General features: G+C 37.3%; 1 protein-coding gene across 1 annotated transcript in view; it reads left to right on the forward strand.

Annotated features, from left to right (window-relative positions):
• ash1l (ash1 (absent, small, or homeotic)-like (Drosophila)) overlaps positions 1 to 24,196 on the forward strand; it is a 57,667-nt gene that overhangs the window by 23,524 nt on the left and 9,947 nt on the right. The window contains 11 exon segments of the mRNA XM_056479822.1: positions 1,378 to 1,524; positions 4,757 to 4,865; positions 7,370 to 7,531; positions 7,628 to 7,698; positions 9,747 to 9,913; positions 12,675 to 12,827; positions 13,203 to 13,257; positions 18,173 to 18,305; positions 18,400 to 18,666; positions 21,042 to 21,128; positions 21,320 to 21,410. Of these exon segments, the coding sequence (XP_056335797.1) occupies positions 1,378 to 1,524; positions 4,757 to 4,865; positions 7,370 to 7,531; positions 7,628 to 7,698; positions 9,747 to 9,913; positions 12,675 to 12,827; positions 13,203 to 13,257; positions 18,173 to 18,305; positions 18,400 to 18,666; positions 21,042 to 21,128; positions 21,320 to 21,410 (1,442 nt within the window).

A 24,196-nucleotide genomic window follows, 5' to 3' on the forward strand; every position in this document is an offset into this window, starting at 1 on the left:
AGAGAAAAATAGAATCATCTAAAAAGGGTAGAATTAGGTTGCATTAATGTTTATATATTCAACCTACCCGAATCAGTACAAAAACATAACATTACAAACCACAGGAGAGGGCAAGTTCAGCAGGATAGCACTCTTTCTCATACTTCAGCCTCCACATCAAAGTTCCTGAAAGCAAAGGTCAAGGTGCTGCAGGATTGGCCAGCCCAGTCACCAGATATATGAACCTTATTGAGGTATGATGGTAAAATGGAGAAGACATTGAAGATGAATCCAAAGAATCTTGATGAACTGCAAGTAGACTTTCTTTGCCAATTCAGAAGACTTTATTAATAAGTTATTTAAGGCATTGCAGAGATGTATGGCTGTATTTGCCTTTCAAATAAGCCACTTCTGATACCAAACGATCAACTAGAAGTTATTATTTGTTGTTCCTAAAACTTGGATAGCGACATTTGTCAGGTAGTGTATGCACCTAAACACATTTCTGCTTTTGATAATGTAACCAATGTGATTTTTATGGTGAAAAATGGCTATACAGTTGAATATATAATAATTGTATTATTGTATATTTTTTAATTATTTAAAAAACTGTTTTTATTCAGAAAATATTTGAAGGGAAGTGTTTAAAAATATTTTTTTTGGATGAATTTTGGAATATTTATCACAGATTAAATTGAAAGATCTAAAATGACTTCAGTGTTGTTGTTATTTGTATGTTTTTGGAAGAATGTATGATTTTTAAGAAACAGTTATGATTGTAGCCAATGCTGCTGATATGGCATTTAATCAAATAAAAAATAAAAATGTTTTTTTTTTAAAGAATAAAAAGATAGTTCATTAATTATTATAAACATAAAACAGCTACAATAATTCTATGAAATGTTTTATAATATTATATCATATTTCATATCAAATGATCAATTGATTGTGTCATATTTTCCAGAAAATACATTGCGTCTGACTGTAGGTTGCACCAAGTCAAAATTCCAATGTTGGGGGAAAATAAAAAGCAGATTGGTGTGTAAGTCACATTTTTTACTGAAATTATTGCAAATTGGCCACAAAACGCAATATTTACAGACATTGTTGACATGTATTTTTAGTTCCCCTCACTCCCAACAAATCCTGTAAATGTTACATATTTCATAAAAGGAGGAATTAAAAATGTAAATTATTTTTTACATTTTACACATTACCTAAATCAAAACTAAACCTAGTGAATTGTGGGAAATCCACTGTACAATACTCACAATCCTCTGTCATTCAGCATGTTCACGCTTTTCACACATTATGCTGGTTTGATTATATGAATACCTTGATTGTTCACAGTTTTGTAGAATTGTATCATGTGTTTTTTGTGTGTGTGTGTGTGTTTAGGAGTCGCATGATGGAGCAGTACTTCTCCCACAGCGGCCACTACTGCCTGAATCTGGACAGCGGCATGGTCATCGACAGCTACCGCATGGGCAACGAGGCTCGCTTTGTCAACCACAGCTGCGAGCCCAACTGTGAGATGCAGAAATGGTGAGTAAGAATGAGACCATGGATGAGTCACTCAATAAAATCCCATCAGCTTCTGATGAGTTCAGAAACCCAATGGTCATTTTTGTATGCTGAGTCACCATTGATGTGGACAACCACCAACACTGAGCATACAATGACTGTATTCTTTAGAAATTGCTGTATTACTAACAAGTTATAGTAATTTCGAAAGTAAGGTCTCACTTTAATCATTTACAGAAGATGTTAAAGGGGTAGCTTCATCTAAATATGAAAGATTTATCATCTTTCATCTCCCTCAATTTCTTCCAAACATGAGTTTTGTTCTTCGGTTGAACATAAAAAGATATTTTTTCTACTATAAATGTCAATGTCTATTAGTTTTTCATCATATTTTAAATTATATTTTTTTGTGTTCAACAGAGAAAAGAAACTATTATACTTAATTATAGTAAAGATCAGATCAGTTCTTCGAAAAACTTCATATATACATGTAGATATTACATTTTATGCATAGTTAACTGTTATACAATACACTTCAAAAATTGTAGAAGTGATACTACACTACCTGACTAAAGTCTTGTCGTCGATCCCAGTTGTAAGAGAAACAAGTAATAAATTGACTCGATGATCATTTGGAAAAGGGGCAGAAGGTAGATATTTTGATAAATCATCTGTTGTACTGCATCCCAACCATCACAAATACTGCAGAAGATATATTGGAACCCGCATGGAACCCAAGATTCTCACAGAAATCAGTCAAGTTTGGTGAAGGAAAAATCATGGTTTGGGGTTACATTCAGTATGGGGGCGTTCGAGAGATCTGCAGAGTGGATGACAACCTCAACAGCCTGAAGGAGGGAGGAGGAGGAGCCATTGAAGATGAAACCAAAGAATTTTGATGAACTCTGGGAGTCCATCAAGAACGCTTTTTTTGTTATTCCAGATGACTTTATTAATTAGTTATTTGAGTCATTGCAGAGATGTATGGATGCAGTCGTCCAAGCTCATGGGAGTCATACACAATATTAATTCTTCCATTGCACCATGACTTTATATTCTATACTGTACAATATTTCTGTTAAGTGACAAGACTTTTGTCTAAGCAAAGTCAGACCTTACTGTCCTAATTAAATATCAAGGCCTGATCATATTTTATTTTGGAAAAATAAGCGTAATCTAGAGGCCTTTGTCTTTCATATAAGCCACTTCTGATACCAAATGATCAACTAGAAGTCAAGTTATTATTTGTTGTTCCTAAAAGTTGGATGGGTGACAAGACTTTTGTCAGGTAGTGTATACACCTAAACACATTTCTGCTTTTGATAATGTAACCAATGTGATTTTTATGGTGAAAAAGGGCTATACAGTTGAATATAAGATTGGACTAAATGGTAAGTAAATTTTCATTGTTGGTTGAGCTATTCCTTCAAAACGTTTGTCAAACATTAATTTAATTTGTTAAACTATGAAGGATTGTATATTAGCAAAAGGATCGTGAACACAGGATCTAGGTTAACACTCACAAGTGTGTGTTGGCGCTCACACACAGTCTGCAAAGAAAATGCTATCTCTTTCATCTTTCGCACTGTTTTCTCTTTCGTGCACACATACGCGCATTAAATCCTGTGCTTGTAGGCTGGATGGTGGCAGATCATCCATCTTGTCACACAAGAGCGATTATCTGAAGCTTGTGTTTTAGGGTGGGGGACACAGCTGTGCTGCCCAGTGGTTAGCTGTTAGCACACACAGACACACACACACACACACACTTCTGTGCCAAAATGGCCTCATTCCACCTTATTGCATAATGCAAAACTCAGCCTAGTTGCTCAGTATCAAGTCCAAAGCTGTTGATTTTGGCCGACGTGACGATGGCTTGAGTTCATTACATTTTGAGGCTTGACACTCAAGACTCAATATAGCTACAAAAGGCTAGACACAAAAGGCTTTTAACATGGTAACACTGAAAAATTTGAATACATGTATTTAATAAGCATGCAAAAAATTAAGATAATAGGTAAGATTGTGGTAAAAAAAAAGTCTGCTTTAAATAAATATAGACTATAATTAAAGCTTTATTAACCGGTCATAGAAATGATTCTTGGTTTTCACAAAAATATTAAAAAGCACAACTGGATCTGTAACAAAACATTTTATACTTTAAAAGCTCAACTGTAGTGACGCATGATATTTGGAAAACACTGGTATCAATATTGTTTTCTGTGATGTACAGGAGGTTGGACAATGAAACTTAAAGCAAATGGTTTTTAGACCACAATCATTAGGGATTTTCTTTTATTGTAGATGTTGTCAATACAGCATCATTTCGTCTTGGGAATAATAGATACATTACACAGTGGCCAGAGGGATTTTGAGCCATTCTTCAAAAGTGGTCTACTCTGTTAAAAATTTTATCATCCTGATACACAGCACCACCTTCAGGCTACAATGTTTGAATCTTTGGGTGCACAAAGTCCTCCAAATAGTTTGGTAGTTCTTGGCAGTGACGCGCCTATCTAGCAAAAGTATTGGACCTGGGGAATGCCATGATACTGCAGCCCAAACCATCACCGATCCACGCTCATGCTTCACTCTGGGCATGCAATGCAACAGTCTGGGTGGTATGCTTCTTTGGGGCTTTTCCTCACTGTAAATCTCCTGGATGTGGGAAAGACAATGAACGTGGACTCATCAGAGAACAATACGTGTTTCACATTGTTCACAGTTCAAGATTTTTGCTACTGGAACCATTGAAACCGACGTTTGGCATTGGCACAAGTGATCAAAGGTCTGGCATGACCTCTCCGATGAGCAGTTTTGGTGAACACAAGAGAGTTTAGGGTGCACATTTAATTCTACTAATTAAACCTTCACACTCTGCTCTTACTATTGGAATGTGCAATCAATGGAGATTGGCCACCAGGCTGGTCAAATTTAGACATGAAACCTCCAACACTAAATTGGTCAATGTTTCAGTTTCATTGTCCAACCCCTGTATATTAAAATATAAAAAATAATTTCATCAGGTTTGCTCTAATCATAAAGAAATAATTATTTTAGAATGTTTGCGGTAATTAATGGGATTGCATATGCTTAAAATATAATAGATAAACTACAAGTGTAGATAAATACAATAAAATAATCACTATTACAAATGTTTGCATCACAGTATTGATGCTGAATTGATATATTGTACAGCTCTGTTTAACTGACGTAGACCATTAAGTCACGAATATGCCTGTTTTCCTCTCAGGTCGGTGAATGGAGTGTACCGAATTGGTCTGTTTGCTCTGAAAGACATCAACAGCGGAACTGAACTGACATATGACTACAACTTCCACTCCTTCAACACAGAGGAACAAGTATGTCGGTCACCCGTATCCCACATGTCAGGAACATGCCTGTCTGGAGCATGTACATACACATACACACACAGCTGTGTTTAATAGCGGACGCTTGTTCTTCATTCGTCCAAATCGGCGGTGCTGAATTCAACACTCATTGCCACTTGACTATTTCAGCCATTAAAGCATTAGCTCACATCTACAACGAACATTTTCTGATACTTTACTCATCCCTTTGTCACTCATCCCTTTGTCTTTCCTTTTTTTTTTTTGAGGAAAAAGTCTGCTTAAAATCTAATTTTACTATGATTATTTTGCTAGCTTACGTTATTCTTAAGGTTAATATTTTAAAAGTGATTTTTTTGTTTGTTTTGTTTTGGTAATCTTCAATGAAATTCTGCTCATTTGCTTCTGCATTTGGAGTGCCGGTTCTTCTGTTGTTCCGTTAACCTGAAGGCTTCCATAGCAATTGCATATTAATATTTAATGATAGTTTGCTACGAGGGAATGATGTGTATAAAAAAAGCCCCGCCCCCTACTCAATATTCCTTTTCAGTTGGAAGAACATCAGCACTTCTATAATAAGTCTCAGCAACTTCAAGTTCCTGCGGACTTTAAAGGACTTTCTTTTTCTATGTTGCTTAGTGGTTTGGTCTTCCAAACTGTGGTTATAATGCAATTTAAAATGGCTCTAAATGGTCTTAGGCAAGGAATAAGATTGTTACCTAGGGAAAGGTTAAGTCATTTTGGTAACTTGTTAGTTAAAGTATACATTTTTACTATTAACTAGTATCTTATTATCTGCCTATATTAAGATATTGACTGTTTATTAGTACTTGCAAACAACATATTCCTCATGATCTCTACTGCCTTAAAGGGTCATGAGACCCCCCTCTTTCAGTTCTACCTCAGAATTGTTTCAAAAAATGCTTCATGATGGGCGTGGAGCTCTGTGAGCAGAGTGAGGAGTGGGCGAGGCCGGCAGAGCAGGGGAAAAAGAAGGGCTTTTGTCAGTTGACTCACCTGCTCAAGATAATAAACAAATCCAATACAAATTGTGAGGAGACCCATGATTTCACAGTTTTTAAAGAAGTAAACAGTAAGTAATTTAATGCCGTTGCATATACAATAGACTGTTTGTAATTTCATACAATATATAACCACAATTTGTTATATCATTATAAAGATTGTCATGTTTATATAAACACTATAAATAAGGAGGACTTCTCTCCTCTTGAATCAACGGGTCTGAATGCAGACAGTGTGGATAGCAGTGCAGCAGGTCTCTTGCACTATCTATTCTAACCACTAGATTTTAAACATAAACTAACACAGCAGCATGGCGATTTGTCTGAATGGTAACAAACTCAACTGATAAAAGACAAAGTCTGCCATTCTCCAATCCACGTACAGCTCTCCTGACAAAAATGCTTGCTGCAGACAAACAGGTTGGCTGTATCGGCCCTGACAGCATAGTGGGAAAAGTCATGAAGCAAACTCCATGGATCATGGAAACAAACACATGCAAGCCTTCATGAACGGCTAAATACTGCAGCTAGATACCAGCTTGGCAGGTCTGTAGTCTGTCCATATTAGTCTGTCATCAGAATGCACATGCAGTCATGAATATTTAATAAGCAGGGTCTTCTCATAGGATAAAAAACTCAGCTATGAATAATAATAAGAAACCGACGTGTCATCAGCCCAGTAGCAGATGCGTGCCACGTCACCGATTTTGATCTCCCCCAATAATGATTTTAAACCCGGAAGATGAAATTAGCTGACAAAAGCTCCAAATTATCTATTTTTTCCCACAATTAAAGCTGGCAGGTGCCAACGTTGTCTTAAATGATGTTCAACACACACAAATCTGTTAAAATCTCAACAACAACAACAAAAAAAAAATACTCCAGGGTGTCTTGAATCTTTAATAACTATTAATAAACAGCAAATTAGTTTATTGAGGAAAGATTGAGTTGATTTTTTTTTTTAATACCCAAAAATTTTCCTTAGAGATAGAATAAAATATCTTTTTATCCACTAAAGCTGGTTAATGCAATTGTTTTGTGGTTTAAAAGTATTAAAAACAATTTTTAGTTTTTTTTGTGTAGAGTCCCTAGAATCTACATTGAAATCACTGAACACAGCAGAAGTCCACCATATTGGGAATACCTCCTGCACGTTTTCCTCAAAACCTTAATTAACATTTTTTATGGTAAGGGGGTCAGTAAATTATCAGGAAATTTTTATTTTGGAAGGGAACTAATCCTTTAAAGGTTTGGGTTACCAAATAGTGTTTTATATATAATATTTAATTTTTTTAACTGTTGCTGAATATTATTTCTAATTTATTTTTACATTAATAAACCTAAAATACGTTTTGCAGTTCTTTCTTTTTTTTATATACAAAATTTTGATGTTCTTGTTTGTGCTTGTTGCTGGACTGAAGCTCTATTAGATGTCCAACATATTTTTTCATGCTTGCCAAATGATAATGTTTTTCTGCTCTTGTTGCTATGCAGCAAGTCTGCAAGTGTGGCTCAGAGGGTTGCCGAGGCATCATTGGCGGCAAGAGCAAGCGAATCAATGGGCTGCCTGCTAAAGGGGCCGGATCTGGAGGAGGAGCCCGGAGACTAGGAAGACTGAAAGAGAAACGCAAGTCCAAACATTCACTGAAGAAGCGGGTATGAGATCGTTCATTCAGTTGAAATGCACTGTTTTGGCTGCAGTAGCTACAAGTACATTTTCTAATGCTTTATCATTTCTTTTTCTGTTGGAAGGAGGAAGAGTCCAGTGACAGCAGCAAATTTTACCAGCACCTTTTAATGAAGCCCATGTCAAACAGAGAGAGGTAGGATCTCATAAACTTTTAAAAAAATTTAATTTTATAATTTGGTTGTGATATCTAATAACATGTTTGGCTCTTGAAAAGCTCACATATGTAAATGTAATTTTGTGATATCTAGGAGGTGTTTTTGAACTTTGTGAAAAATGGGGATATTGAAAAATGGATGCTTTATTCGATTTTGTTTTTTTTAAATGATTACTATTTAATTTAAATATTTTCCCTAAACCTGTCTGGGGTAAGTTTTGGGTATTGGGGCTTGATTTATTATAAAACCTTGTAAAACGTAATGAAGACATGTTATACAAAATATAATTTTATAAGTGGCTGGTTTTAAATTGGATCAAATTTGGACACTTTTCAAGTCCAGTTTAATTTTGTACCAAAAACAGCTGAAATTTAGTTTTCATTCAATTTTTTTACTTTTTCCTATAATGACAGAATGCCTAACCAACTCCGTAGCCACACTATTAACAACACTGTAGCATTACAGCAGAGTAGTGGGCAGGTTTATAATAGTGTTCTTTATGTTCAAGTAAAGAAGGGGTTTGCAATTTGGGGTCCACAGGGAGTACATAAAAAAACCCCCAGTAATTAATAATAATTATAAATACATAAATGAATACTAAATATCTTAATATCATTAATGCTAAATATTTATTTAATCATAAATAAATATTCTGATCGATTAATTGTGCAGAATTTGATCAAAACAAATTATCGGTATGGAAAGAAACACTAGCTGTGCATATAGGTTATATGCACAGCTAGTGTTTCTTTCCATACCGATAAACTTACGGTGAACAATTAATGTGACTTTTTTTAAATTTTATATGGTTCCTTTTACAGCATTTTACAGCAAATATAATCAGTTAAATAGACTTAAGCTTTCATTTAGTTCTTGAAGCGTAAACCGAGATGAAAAGCCGTTTACATGCATGCGCCCATCAGAATCAGCAGGCTAGCGCAGAAACACCATTGAAAATACTGGAGTAAAAAAAAATTTCATATTTTAAAGACATGGTGCAGGAAAATGGAATTTAATGCAGTGTTTCTTGCACATTCTGAGAAATATTTTATATTGTATATCAATTAGGCAGTGGAGATTGTTGATTTTTAAAGAAAACAGACCTTAAATGCGCCAATTTTGTAACTGCATACAGTTCACCCGAAGCACTTAACCCAGTTTACTGCAAAATTAAAAGTCCTTCTGCATATATCCTATATATACCTGCATATACCCTATATATATAAACCAAATAAATACAATTTAGAGTCAAATGGATAATAAACATTTGATTAAAATAAATAAGTAAATGTGTACATTAGTAAATACATTACTGAAGGGAGTAGAAAAACATTCATAATGTAACTTATGTAGACCCCTTTTAATTTAAAATTATTAAAGTATTATTTGGATATTTATACAGAAATTATTTAAATATCTTTTAACTTTTAGAATAGGATCTCTTCATATTTGGGAGTGTGTGGCATCAATGTCCTTTAATGAGATATATGCACCCAGACCTTTAATTTCAGCCAGTCAGCCTCAGCACTTCTTGTGAACTGTCTTTCCATTATAAAATTGCCACGTTTAAGGTCTGATTTCTTGAAAAATCAGTGATCTTCACTGCCTGGTAGATATACAATATGAGGAGGGATCTCAGACCGGACAAGCAGCACTACATTAAATTCCATTTTCCCTCGCCATGTCTTTGAAATAAGACAGTTCATTTTACCCCAGTATTTTCAATGGAGTTTCTGCGCTCGCCTGCTAATCCTGACAGCGCTAGCGTTTACATGGTCTTTCATTTCGTTTTACACTTGAACAACTAAATAAATGCTAAAGTCTGTTTAACTGAATGTATTATAATCACATTACAACATCGATGCTGTAAAAGGAAACTTATACAATTGAAAATCGTCACATTAAGCTTTCACCGGAAGTTTATCATTGGCTGAAAAACACTAGCTGTGCAAATACCCCACTGCTTAATCATATATATTGAATACAAACAGATTTTAACATTCTCTCCTGAATTTGCTTATTTCAGGAACTTTGTGCTAAAACATCGGGTTTTTCTGCTGCGGAACTGGGAGAAGATGCGGGAGAAACAGGAGCTTCTGAAGCGTGAGGGAGAGCGGGAGAGGGAGAACAGCGGTCTGTCTCTGTACACACGCTGGGGAGGAGTCATCCGGGATGATGGAAACATCAAATCAGGTGAGAGTGGACAACAAGCGATTCACAAATGATAAAGCTTCATCAAGGTTGTTATATGCCGTATGACGCCGTGCTACAGTTTGTACAATTTATAACTGATCTTATGCATTAAGAGTTGATCCAAATGCAGATAAAACTTCCAAGTAGTGCTGGAACAATTAGGCGACATTAAAGACAATGTCAACTGTAAAAAATTTTAGTCAATGGTTTGCACTGTTTTAAGTTATCGCTGGTTCAAGTCCCAGCTGGATCACTTGCCAATTCTGTGTGGAGTTTGCATGTTCTCCCTGTGTTTTCGTGGGTTTCTTCCAGGTTCTCCAGTTTCCCCCACCGGCTAACGACATGCGATATAGGTGAATTGAATAAACTAAATTCGTCGTAGTGTATGTGTATAAATGAGTTTGTAGGGCATCCGCTGCCCATATGCTGGAATTGTTGGCGGTTCATTATTCTGTGGTGACCCCTGATAAATAAGGGACTAAGCTGAAGGAAAATGAATCAATGAATAAATATTCTTGCTGTTGACCTGGTGTAAGGGCCTGAAATATCACAGTTTGGCTGCTATTGTGCTGTGGCGCTAGAGCAGGCATGGGCAAACTCGATCCTCGAGGGCCGGTGTCCCTGCAGAGTTTTGCTCCAACACTAATCAAACACACCTGAACACCCTATTTAGTGTCTTCAAGATCACTAGAAAGCTACAGGCAGGTGTGTTTGATTAGGGTTGGTGCAAAACTATGCAGGACACCGGCCCTCCAGGATCGAGTTTGCCCATCCCTGCGCTAGAGTGTAATTCAGCTCTCCCGAATGCCAGTGCAACATAAGGAAACACAGCATGAACCATGACTGCAGTGCAAATTAATTTTAGTATGTTGTGAAAAAGTTTCACAAAATTTAAAACCAAGAATGGTGTTGTGTGCAATAGAAAACACTTGCCTTTCATGAGAGCACAACATACTTATTGGAACCTTTAGGATTAGGAAAAATCCCAGCTAGTGATGTACGAATTGGTGTTATATCCATGGGTTGAGCTGGTCAGATAAACAACAAGTGCATTCTGATGAACCAGGGGATAAGATCAATCACAAAAAATGTGAACATGTTTTAAATAGATTTTCTCATGAGGCAGATGGGCACTAATATCCAAAACATCCATCTTCAATTAGTACTGGAGGCGAAACTTAAGAACTTGACAAACTTGTGAAAATTAAACAAGGAAGAATTAAAAATAAAAAAGCAAGGTAAAAATATAGTGTGGGAATGTTTTACTGAAGTCTTAGTCTCTTTATTCATCATAGGTCGCCACAGTGGAATGAACCACCAACATATTGAGCAAATGTTATACACAGCGGATGCTCTTTCAGCTGCAACCCATTACTGAGAAACACCCATACGCACTCACGGCCAATCTAGTTTGTTCAATTCACCTATAGCGCATGTCTTTGGTCTGTGGGGGAAACCGGAGCACCTGGAGGAAACCCACACCAACATGGGGAGAACATGCAAACTCCACACAGAAGTGCCAACTGACCCAGCCGGAAATTGAACCAGCGACCTTCTTGCTGCGAGGCGACAGTTTTAACCACTGAGCCACCGTGACGCCAGAAAAGTAGTTAATAAGTTAAAAATTAAACAAAAAGTTCTTCAGGGGTAATTAATGTGTCGTGCTCGTCGGATAAGGGATTCATAAATAGAGAGAGAGAGAGAGAGAGAGAGAGAGAGAGAGAGAGCGCGCATGTGCCTGCTGTTTATACCTGCTAATGTAAAGATGCAATTTCATCAATCCAATCACAGGTGGACAAATAGGACATTCCCAGTCACACCTGGAGTGTGTTTCCAGTCACACATGTTTCTATTGTCTACCTTCTACCATGTTCTCTTATGAGGGAGGATCTGTATGTATATTGGCTTTCTCTTAACATTACCTTTAATAAGTTGGGCTACCTATAGCAGAATTTCCACGATTTACATTTCATAATCAACATACAAATCTTACTTAAGTACCATATCAATTAAACACACTTTAGCAATATGTTACGCATTGGCTAATGAAATTAAAGATAATTTATTTCCTATCAATTTTAGGCCTTCACACTTTAGTTCTAACGTGCCGTTTTATAACAATCCCTTTAACAATATTTTTTAACATCTAAAGTAAATAGATCGTGTTATTATGCCTCATTCGAATCAAAGTATTAGGTTAGGCAAACTGATCTCATGGAATTGATCTAACAAAAAGATGCCGCTGACCTCCTGGAGCTTCCAATATTTTTAAACGTGCATTATCCTTATACATAAACAGCAGATTTGATTTTAAAATAACTATATTCTCGCTTGAAAAACTCTTAAACTTGATTTTCTGGCATAATTTATGAGTATTTTTCTAATTTTGCGTATTCCTGTCTGCCATTAACAGTCCTCATTGGTTTCCTGTGCAGCACATGTGAGTTGCTATAGTAATTATAAACATTTGGGAGAAGCGCATTTATTTTGAACTGTGATCAAACTGGACTGGAACTACCTGTGCGTTTCAACGAAAATAATGCACACCCTCCAGCCAATCAGAATCAAGAATTTTACCAGACCATAGAATAATAAAGTTTATAGAATTGGATTAAATTGAATAATTATTCAAAACCTATTGATAAGTCACTGACTTTATCAACGATTAATCAATTAATTGCTCAAATAATTGTTAGATTAATTGATTATCAAATGTTGACCTGCTTTAAAATTGATCAGTTATGTGTTTCTGTTTTTCCAGATGTATTTCTGACTCAGTTCTCAGCGCTGCAGACGTCCCGCTCTGTACGCACACGCAGACTTGCGGCAGCCGAGGAAAACACTGAAGTGACGCGCACCGCACGTCTGGCACACATTTTCAAAGAGATCTGCGATATGATCACTAGCTACAAGGGTAAACAGACACTCATTTATTCACACGAACATCTTGAAGTTTTTGTTATTAACCCTATTGATGGCAGTGACTTTAAAAGCTGCATAATCATTTTCATCACACAAAACAAGAACATCCATTTCACAACCGTAGTCGTTTGGTTGAGTGGGCTGCTGTAAGATGCAAGCGTATTGCTAAACGCTGACACTCAGTTATTTTTGATGGAAATCTCATTTTAAGTGATCTAGTTTGGCAAAATTCAGTTAGTGAGCTATGTGATTCTTTTATTTTGACTTCATCTATAAGGTTTATTCTAATTTTAGTTTTATCTTGATGCACATTCATTTACACTGACCTCATTACTAATGTTATCTATTGCGTTCTTGTTCTTTGAAGATTCATCTGGTCAGCCTCTTGCTGCTCCACTGCTTAACCTGCCTTCTAGGAAGAGGTGAGAATTAAACAAGTTTTTAAGCATACTATATATTTTTTTCCCCCTAAATGCCCCTTTTATTCTATATTGGGTATGATCTGTCACGTAATAGAGTGATTTGTGAAAGTTTCAAAGATCATTAGACAAAAGAAAGACTTATAAACTTACTAAAGTGAGCCACAAGTAATTCCAGTCTTACTCTCTGCACAAACCTACTTAAGGTGCGTTCACACTAGGGTTGTCATGATACTGGAATTTGGTACCAATCGATACTGAACGTATCCTAGTTCCTAAACAGCACTGATTTGCCATTGTGTTCTCGTGCTCAACAGAAATGACTGTAATTAGTCGTGAAGATCATCAGTTCATCGAACTCACCGCTGTTTGCTGAGTGTAACCACAGGTACAGGGACACTGGAGCATTTTAAAGCCACGATTCATCAGCGGATCACTCATATGTCAGCTTATAGACAAACCAGGTGATCGACATGACCTTGAAACGCTCCAGTGTCCCTGTATCTATGGTTACACTTAGTACACAGCGGTGAGTTTGGTGAACTGATGACCTTCATGGCCAATCACAATCATTTCTGTTGAGCACATGAACCCAATGGCAAATTAGCAGTGATTAAGAACGCGCTCAACAGCGCTTAAATGTTAGCGGGAAATAGACATTTTTTTCAGTATCGATTGGTACCGAATTCCAGTATAGTGACAACCCTAGTTCACACTATGCGTGACTCACAGTGGCAAAGCGACAAGCAATCATTAATTACAACAAAAACAAGCGACCTCCTGACGACCCTCATTTGCAGGAGATAAATAGCTGCAATGACAGATAACAAACTTTTTTTCTTGATCAGTTTTGTAATTAGGCATTTTATGTACTGATTCCATTAATATTAATTGTTTTCTAACAATGTTTACTTTCAGCGGCACGTAAATTCATTCGCTCTTTGTGATTATCACCATTACCTAAGCAACCCTAAGGTGAAGTCGCTGCTAGTGTGAATGAGGCATTAGGTTTGTAACAAATTAGCACAAAGCCAGTTGTTATTGGTTGCCTTAAACATTAGGATGTGCATAGTGCTTTTGATAAATCACAATTTATCATTGTTTTAAACCAAAAAAAGGTTTAGGTTTTAGATGTCAAAGTACTTATAAGTACAAGCAAAACATAACATTAATGGTTAGTAAAATACACTGTGATGTCCATGGAGACAGCAAAAAATATTTTTAAACATAATTGGACGATGTGCTTTGTTCAGATACACACTGTTTAACTAGAACGTTTATTCTAACAGCCACTTCCTTTCATGTATTTTGGGAGAAGTTGATAGAATAACATGTTGTAAATCCAGCAGCTCTAATCTCACCACTGCAAAACATGGTGGCCCCATCATACATCAAATAATATTGTCACTATTAAGCTGTTTAAATGACAAAATACTCGTTCTTACAGACATTTGAGAATTGAAATATCAGATATTTCAGAATATGACTGGGACGTTTGTCAATGTTTGCTGAAAAAAAAGAAACAACAATTATATATACTTGAATGGTTAAGCTGCTGTGTGTTATGTGATAAACTTGACTTATCGCCGTGGAAAATGTATAGGGATGCATTCTAAATAACGGTCACATTAAACAACTCATGCAAGGGCAGTCAGCGGCAGTACTTAAAACCCTAAAAGGGTTAAACATGTCTGCTTTTGCCCATCAACACTGCAGTTGTAATTGATGTCCTGGATGTAAACGTGCAATAAAAGTGTAAAATAGGCACCGTGTCTGAGTGCACTAGATCATCAACTCCTCCAGAAACTATACCTGGATGATGGAGGCTTTCAGCAGTGCTTCAGACTGAGCCAAGCCCAGTTTGATGAACTGTTGTCCAGTGTTGGCAAGAGGATTTCCCCTCAGGACACCAACAACAAGCACTATGTCATAATCACTCCCCTGCAAGAGCAAGCTCATGATTGGTTAACGTGGCACGAATGTCCTCTGAAGTTCAGATTCTCCAACTTGAGTGATTCGCAAGATACGCATGTTATGCTGTGTACACAACAGACGCGGCACGCGCAAACAAATCACGAATCACACTATTCATCCTTATATAGAAGCGTTAACATTTTGAGTTTATTCCTGCATCAAATTCACTTTACAATAGAAGCAGATTCGCGTCATGGGCAGAGCTTCTGTCTGCCCGGTGACTAGCTTCATTGCTAAATGGCTAACATGGATTTTATTGAGATAGTAGCTGTGCTTTATGTGATTTAGGAAGGCTGAAAAACACAGTAAATTCATTTGCTAGTTCAAGCACATTCGTTAGTCTGCTAGATCCTTTCAGAGGTGCACCCAGCTCTGTGAGTTCATCAACTCCTCCAGAAACTGTACCTGGATGATGGAGGCTTGAATGTCCGCTGAAGTTCAGATTTTCCAACCCGAGCGATTCAACTCCCGCGAATCACGTCATTTGCGCCGCCTCATTCGCATGAAACGTACCGCAGGATGTCTATTCGCGTCTTTGCATTGACTTAACATGTAAATCACTTGCGCTTGACGCTTCATCCTCGTCTAGTGTGAACGCAGCATGAGAGAGAAGCTGATTCTCGCGGTGTCCAGAAATCTGATTTTATACGACACAACTCTAAAGTCATATAGTGATATCAACAGAAAAAATGAAGCTTGGAGGAAAGTAGCCAAGACTGTCAGTCTGTCAGGTGTGTTTTGTTACCAAAATGTAGGCAACTTTATGTAGCTTATGCTAATTTTGAAGGCAAAGTAGAGACTGCATTTAAAAATACAATTTATTTTTTATGACTCATTTATGAACAGAATTTTTTTTTTTTTTAACATAGACTTTTTTTCTTCTCAAAAAGTAACAAAAAATAACAAAAAAACTACCAGTAATTCTCATCTCGTGCACACAGACTTGATTGGACAACACTGGAATACATCAAATCCGGTCGGGCGGTCTAGTCGCAGAAGTTCAAATATTTTAACTAGTGCTGTCAATTGATTAAAAAAATTAACTAATTAATCACACTATTTTTGCAATTAATTGCGATTAATCGCATTTTAAAAGACTGAAACTTGTAATTTTGGCTATTCAAATGTAAAATTTATGTAAACGCAAGACAAAAAACTATTTAAATTCAAAATATTATTGTTTATTAGAATTTTTGCTTAACTTGTAATACAGATTTATTTATATAAAAAAACATACCTGCAGTAAACAATCAAGATCATCAAACTATTGGCATGGCAGCCATATTTATTACAGAAATAAAAACACAGGCTATAAATGCCATTTGAAGTTCAAAACAATCAATGCCAATAAAACACAAAAGTGATTTTCATGTTGGATTCTAAGTGGACTGCAAAAAAAAATGCCAAAATACAGACATTGCAAATATGGAAATTGGAAAATTATTATAATAAAGTATTGAATACAAACAATTGTACTTATTGAAAAGTTGTATTGCTGAGAGTTGAGAACATTAATTATAAAGTAGAAACATTTTTGCTTAGTCCTCCTTTACATTCAGCTAGTTGCTAAGACAGTCCAGTCTGTTGACATTATCGGGGGACAATGTGGCCCTTTTCTTTTGAATGATATGACCTGAGAGTGAGAACAGTCTGTCTCAAGTAGAATTACAGTATCAGCATATGAATTTCGGTGCCTAATTTTGGTGCCTCTGGTGCTACGACAAGGATGTATAAGAAGCATCAAGGGATACATCAAAGGCACCCACAGGTACGCGTTGTGTGCTCTAATTCTTGCAGGGACTTTGGTCACACCATCTCTAAACATTTAATTCTAAACAACTTTGAGGAATGCAGCCTCTAAAATGAGACACACCATCGACGAGGTTTGGCGTTTGTTTTTGTTGCTAAAAAACGCGCACACACACACACACACACACAAACAAATACACACACAATGCATGCAGTACAGTGCACCCGGTGAGCAACTCCCTTCAGATTCATCAACACGTAAGATTGCGTTGATAAAATTTGCTTAAACTAAGCGTTCTAAAGTATGGCTATATTTTACAAGCCAGGATTCTGACACAGCAAGGTGAAGCAGATGCTTTACAAAAGTTGCGTTTAAGAGGGGAAACACGTCAAACTTAATGAAACATTTTGAGGTTTCATGGAATCATCTTAAAGGCAGAGTACATTTCCATGGACACCAATACTTCGATTTTAATATGATTAAGATAATACTCTGATCAAGAGTCTAGCCTACCATGTAAAAAGCGATTTTTGATTACCTTAAAGGACCACCGAGACACAAAATGCGGAGATTTTTCTTTCCATTCTGCATGTGGTATCGAATTTCATTAAAACAAAAGTAGAAAGATTAAAAAGAAAACATACGAAATCACATGAAACTGCTGGAAAGCCTGGTGATGCGACATTAATTGTTTTATACTGAAACTTTCCTTCTAGAAGTTTATCCATATTTCTGCCATTGAACACACGTCGACCACAACAGGAAAAAAAATGCAGCTGCGTAAAATTTTTTTACGCGTTAAATATTTCAAATTAATTGCATGCGTTTAGCGCACTAATTTTGACAGCACTAATTTTAACACATCCGTAGCTCAAATCAAAGCCGAATTTTCCACATATGGAGATGATCAGAACTCTACCCAGGTCCCAGACAACTCTACATTGGAAATAAATGATTTCCGGTCTGTTGTTTGCAGTGGAAAGGTAGCTTAAAACAAAATTAAAAGCATCTGAAATGACATACTAAAACGACTTTATTATACAATATATACTGATTGGATAATTGGTGCATTAAAGAATCTAAAATGTGTTAAATGCAGAGCAGAAATTCAGAGTATGGGTCATCATACTTTGCCCACACTTGTCATACACATGTCACCACTTTCCTTAAATACCTCTTGATGTCTGTCCACAGGAACACACAGTACTATGAGAAGGTCACCGACCCTTTAGATCTCAGCACCATAGATAAGCAGATCCTCACCGGACACTACAAAACCGTTGAGGCGTTTGATGCGGACATGCTCAAAGTGTTTCGCAATGCTGAGGTCAGTGCCACTTCTCAGGTCAGAGTTCAATTTAAAAAATTTAAGAGTAAAAACAGGACATTTCCTAAACTCTCATCTGCTTTTCCTTCTTCAGAAGTACTATGGGCGCAAGTCTGCTGTGGGCCGTGATGTGTGCCGGCTGAGGAAGGCTTATTATGGTGCCCGTCATGAGGCTGCTGTTCAGATCGATGAGATTGTGGGTGAGACGGCAAGTGAAGCGGACAGCTCTGATTCGCTGGAGAGAGACCACGCCCATCACCATGAAGGAGGGGGCAGCCATGATAAGGATGATGATGTGATCCGCTGCATCTGTGGCATGTACAAGGATGAGGGACTCATGATCCAGTGCGAGAAGTGCATGGTATGTGCTAGGATCAGGGATTTGAATGAACCACTAAATAGAAGTGCCGTCCTTTAGAGCACAACTCATTCTGTACTGTGTGTATTGCATGATTGATATGATCATGATACCTAAAATCGTAAAAAAAAAATCTGTAGTCTCTGTAGGTAAATCTGTAGTGTTTTTTTATTGGTATGTTATGTATGAAGCCAGATAAATTTTTTTTTTAATAATATTATGATAATATTTTACAAATGTTTTAGTTTTATGTGCTTTTATGTAGTTTATTTTTATTTATATATATTTATTTTAATTTCAATATATACTTTAGTATTAACACATTAGTTTTACCACATTTTGTATCCAATCAGATATACACTCACTGGCCACTTTATTAGGGACACCTCACTAATACCTATTTGGACCCCCTTTTGCCTTTAGAATGACCTTAATCCTTCGTGACATAGATTCTACAAGGTACTGGAAATATTCCTCAGACATTTTGGTCCATTTTGACATGATAGTATTACGCAGTTGCTGCAGATTTGTTGGCTGCACATGCATGATGTGAATCTCCCGTTCCACCACATCCCAAAGGTGCTCTATTGGATTGAGATATGGTGATTGTGGAGACCATTTGAGTACAGTGACCTCATTGTCATGTTCAAGAAACATGTCTGAGATGATTCGCACTTTATGACATGGCGCATTATGCTGCAAAATGTAGCCATCAAAAGATGGGTACACTGGTCATAAAGGGATTGACATGGTCAGCAACGATATTCAGGTAGGCTGTGGCGTTGACACAATGCTCAGTTCAGACTAATTGGCCCAAAGTGTGCCAAGAAAATATCCTCCACACCATTACACCACCATCATCACCAGCCTGAACCGTTGATGCAAGGCAGGATGGATCCATGGTTTCATGTTGTTGACGCCAAATTCTGACCCTACCATCTGAATGTTGCAGCAGAAATCGAGACCCATCAGACCAGGCAACGTTTTTTCCAATCTTTTATTGTCCTATTTTGGTGAGCCTGTGTGAATTGTAGCCTCAGTTTCCTGTTTTTAGCTGACAGTAGTGGCACCCAGTGTGGTCTTCTGCTGCTGTAGCCCATCCGACCCAAGGTTGGATGTATTGTGTGTTCAAAGATGCTCTTCTGCAGACCTCGGTTGTAACTAGTGGTGATTTGAGTTACAGTTGCCTTCCTATCAGCTCAAACTAGTCTGGCCATTCTCCTCTGACCTCTGGCATCAACAAGGCATTTGCGTCCACAGAACTGCCACTCACTGGATATTTTCTCTTTTTTGGACAATTCTCTGTAAACCCTAGAGATGGTTGTGCGTGAAAATCCCAGTAGATCAGCAGTTTCTGAAACACTCAGACCAGCCCGTCTGGCACCAACTACCATGCCATGTTCAAAGTCACTTTATTCACCTTTCTTCCCAATTCTGATGCTCAGTTTGAAGTGCAGCAGATCGTCTTGACCATGTCTGCATGCCTAAATATATGACACAAAGAAACAACACAGGCCATGTGCTCACATAAAACAGGACTAGGGACACTCACATGCAGTATGACAATCCCAGCGCCAACCGAAACCAACTAGACTGGAGTTCTTAGACAGAAAACACTATGCTACAAACAAAACACACGCCAGGACGAGAGTGTGCCTTCCGAGCATGCCCGGACCCCACGCGTCCACGTCAAGCTGAAGTGTACAAGGCCTGAGCGAGGTCAAGATGGTGCTCGTACACTAAGACGAAGACAGACACGAACAGGATAAGAGTGCTCAAAACAGGAAAACTTGAGCCGAGCTTAACATACAAGACAAGACAGGACTAGTGTCTAGACTTTGCCACCAAAACGAGAATTGACAAGACCGAAGTGGCAGAATCCTGACAAATACTTTTATTTAGAAAACAATGTATTTTTTTTTTTCACATAAATTATGTATTGAGTTTTCATCTATAAATGGAAGTAGGAGGGTGGTTTTGGGCTTGTACCTTGGCAAATCATCAAATCGTACGTTTAAATGATTCATTCAAAACTGATTCATTTAGAAATGATCAAAACTTGTTTTGAATGTTTAATTGAATCGGTGGCTAAAAACCAGTTCATTCAATTTAACGAAACTTTGAGATACTGCTTTGAGATACTCGAATGTTTTTCAGCTTTGTTTGGAACATTTTTGCGTTGGCAGCACAAAACAATGCACGGTACTCAATTTTAACTTCTCGTTTGTTGAATGTCAGCTCACACATTGTTAGAACATCATAACAGACAATAAATATACATAAAAAATGTGCAATGAACTAGCATATCGCTGAAGAGAAGTCAAACTAATAAATAAATTCATATTTATATGTTGTGTGTGTCTATTTCTGTCTGTCAGGTGTGGCAGCACTGTGATTGTATGCGTCTGGAGGCGGATGTGGAGCATTATCTCTGTGAACAGTGTGACCCTCGTCCAGTGGACAGAGTATGTGACCTTTCAGTCTGTGTAACCTTACGATTCTTTCTTCCTCTCTCACTGTGTTTAGAGCAGCCATATGGTCTCTTATCACAACATTGTAAAGGTCACTCCAAGATTAAGATCTCAGGAAGTTGGGAAACTTTTGAAAGCTGTTTTTTTTGTCCTTTTTGTTTCTAATGCATTTTGTCCTTCAACAGGAGGTCCCAATGGTGCCTCAACCCAGCTATGCCCAATCAGGATTCATCTATTATATATGCCTGCTTCGGGATGACTTGCTGTTGCATCAGGGTAAGTGTTTTTGTGTGTTTGTGAAATTAAATCCACACTAGTTTGGAGTAAATAAATTCATACTTTTATTAAGCAACAACACAATTGATCAAAAGTGACAGTAAATATGTTGCAAAAGACTTCCATTTCAAATAAATTCATTTTTTTTTTATTTTAAATAAAAAAAAACAAATAAAAACAAAAGTATATACAAATTAGAGATGCCACAATTGTCAATATAATATTAAACCATTCGGTACGAGATCCATGGTTCAATACCCGTTTGTGAATTGTGTTTCAGTTTTTCGTTTAAATAATTCATGTGCATTTTATATCTCCCCGAATTGACTGTGTAAGTCTACGAGCTGAGATGAGGAAACGCCTCCCTGCGAATAAATATTTAATCACTATGCTCTAAAGTTAGCGGGTGCTTAACCATCATTCCACACTTTAACATGGCAAGCGGCGGTGAAGTGAGGCAACAGTACGAGTAAGCACCTGCATCTTTCGAATCTGCGGTGTGAAGACATTTAGGTTTTTCCGTTGAGTATAATGCCATTGACAGAAAAAACGGTGAACAAAAAATGACTCTGTACAAGCATTGTTTTACACATATAACCATGACTGCACATCTGCGGTGCCATCACCCAGCAATATCAGGAATGTCTGAAGGCAGGATAGCAGAGAAGGTAATAAAGTCCTCCAAATAGCAACAATCCCTCGCTGAATTCTTCCAGAAAACATACCCAACTGGTTCAGAGACACATAAAAATAACAAAGGCAGTGGGGGTGTTTATCGCTAAAGATTTCAAGCTGTTTTCGGTGATTGGAGATGCGGGCATTATTGAAGTAAACCCCGCAATCAAACTATTACCGTCATCTAGGACTTTTCGACATTTTCCGTCAAGATCCACATACACGGCTGTCAGTAATGGACTGCACACACACACACACACACACATTGCGAAATGTGGAAGTTTTTTTTATTTCCATTTGGCATGCGTTATTAAATTCCACAACACTCTCACCAGTCCTTACTCCTTATTTGTCTAATACCCCAGTTTTTCACGGGCACATGAATGAAATGTTCATGAGTGAATGTGAAACTGCCGAACTTCAGTTAAAGTCACCCAAAATTACAGGAAACTTTTACATGAAAGCACTTCACGTAAACACCTTAATTATATTATTGCCTATTGAGGCAAAAAACTAGATTACAGATGTCCATGTAAACGTAGTCAGTAGTGTCTTCGAAGTAAGTGAAAGATCCAGAAGGGCATCCTGCTGATTTGGTTCAGAAGGGCACTTTTTTTGTCAGACAGCTCACCTGTTTGACTTTCATTCACTGTCATTTATTTAAAAAAGCACCCGGTCCATTTTATTTGTATGTTTTACTCGAACTCTACAGGTGCCTGATAGTTAGATGTGGAGCTAACATTAATCAGATTCACTTTAGTGAACCGCATCCATCTTAGCACGCCACGTTTGATGTGGTAGTTTCACAGTAGGAATACACACAGGTTCGAAGACTCGTTCTTGAAACCAACAGTGCAATTCGGCCAGTTATACATCCGAGCTAAAATATCAAGGTGAAAGTCATCATAGCTTGTGTAGAAAAGACCTAGCTCCCAACCCAACTTTGAGAATAGATTAACGCAATATTTTTTTTATCGCCCGATAAGAGTCTCGCATTAACGCAGCACGTTAACGCCGATAACCGCCCACCAGTATTAAATATAAAAATATTTTTATTATAATACTAAAGCAATAAATACTGTTTAAATTAAATAGAGATTTGAATTTTTTACTGTTACTGCAATCTTCGATCAAATAATTAAAAAAAAGAATAAAAAACTAGTATTTGTTGTACATTTTTGGTTCAGTTGTGTTGACAGGATGTTCTGTACCAGAGCTCGAATTTAACCGTTTCGCTTGGTAGCACTGGTGCTACTAAATTTAGTCGCACCCACCAATTATGAGCACCGCTGCTACAAGTTTTAATGAAGCAGCACATTTTTTGGGGGGGTTCTTTTCGGCGTCCATGTTAACAGATAATGAAAATAACTGTGGTGTTCTCATGGATGGTCTCTGATATTGCACAGAGGATATTGACTTAGCAATACTGGTCTTTTTATGAGCTGCAGCATTAGTTTAATATTAGTGAATGCGAGCCCTTTTTAACAGAATCCTGACGATTAAATGAAGGGTTAAATAGAACCTCACACACTTAAAAAGTGTAGATGTGGCACATGCTGTTACCTGCAAACTCCCACAGACTAAACGGTAAATGGCTTTAGTCATTTTCATAGCGGACTTTAACCCACTGGAAGTCTTTTATTCATTCACCACATGATCACTAATCAGATGTGCCATTATTTGTAACTTTAGGTGGTTTCTAAAACAAAATCAGTCAGTGTTGTTTCCATTCTCATCTTCAGCACTACATTTTTACGGTTGTGGCTCCTGTCATCTGAAGGCAGAAGGAGTTGACTGAGTGATTGACAGCTGATATTAACCAATCCATTCGCATTCAGTTCTAGCGCAGTGGGCCAATCAGAAGGGCATTTACTGCAGCAAGTTGACTTGGCAACTGTTTAAAACTATTTTTGAGCGCTGCATTTCGTGTTTCAGGTGCAAAGATGGATTCTATGTGGATGTCTCCTAAATTTGCTCATGCATTGAACATTTGGCAGTGAAAACCGGTCACACAGCAAAAGTTTTATGCAATCGCACAAATGCTCCCAAATATAATTTGAGATCGCATAGATAAAATTTAGTGTGCATATGTGACCAAAACAGCCGCAATT

The sequence above is a fragment of the Danio aesculapii genome, chromosome 19, assembly GCF_903798145.1.
Source record: "Danio aesculapii chromosome 19, fDanAes4.1, whole genome shotgun sequence".
Taxonomy (NCBI): Eukaryota; Metazoa; Chordata; class Actinopteri; order Cypriniformes; family Danionidae; genus Danio; species Danio aesculapii.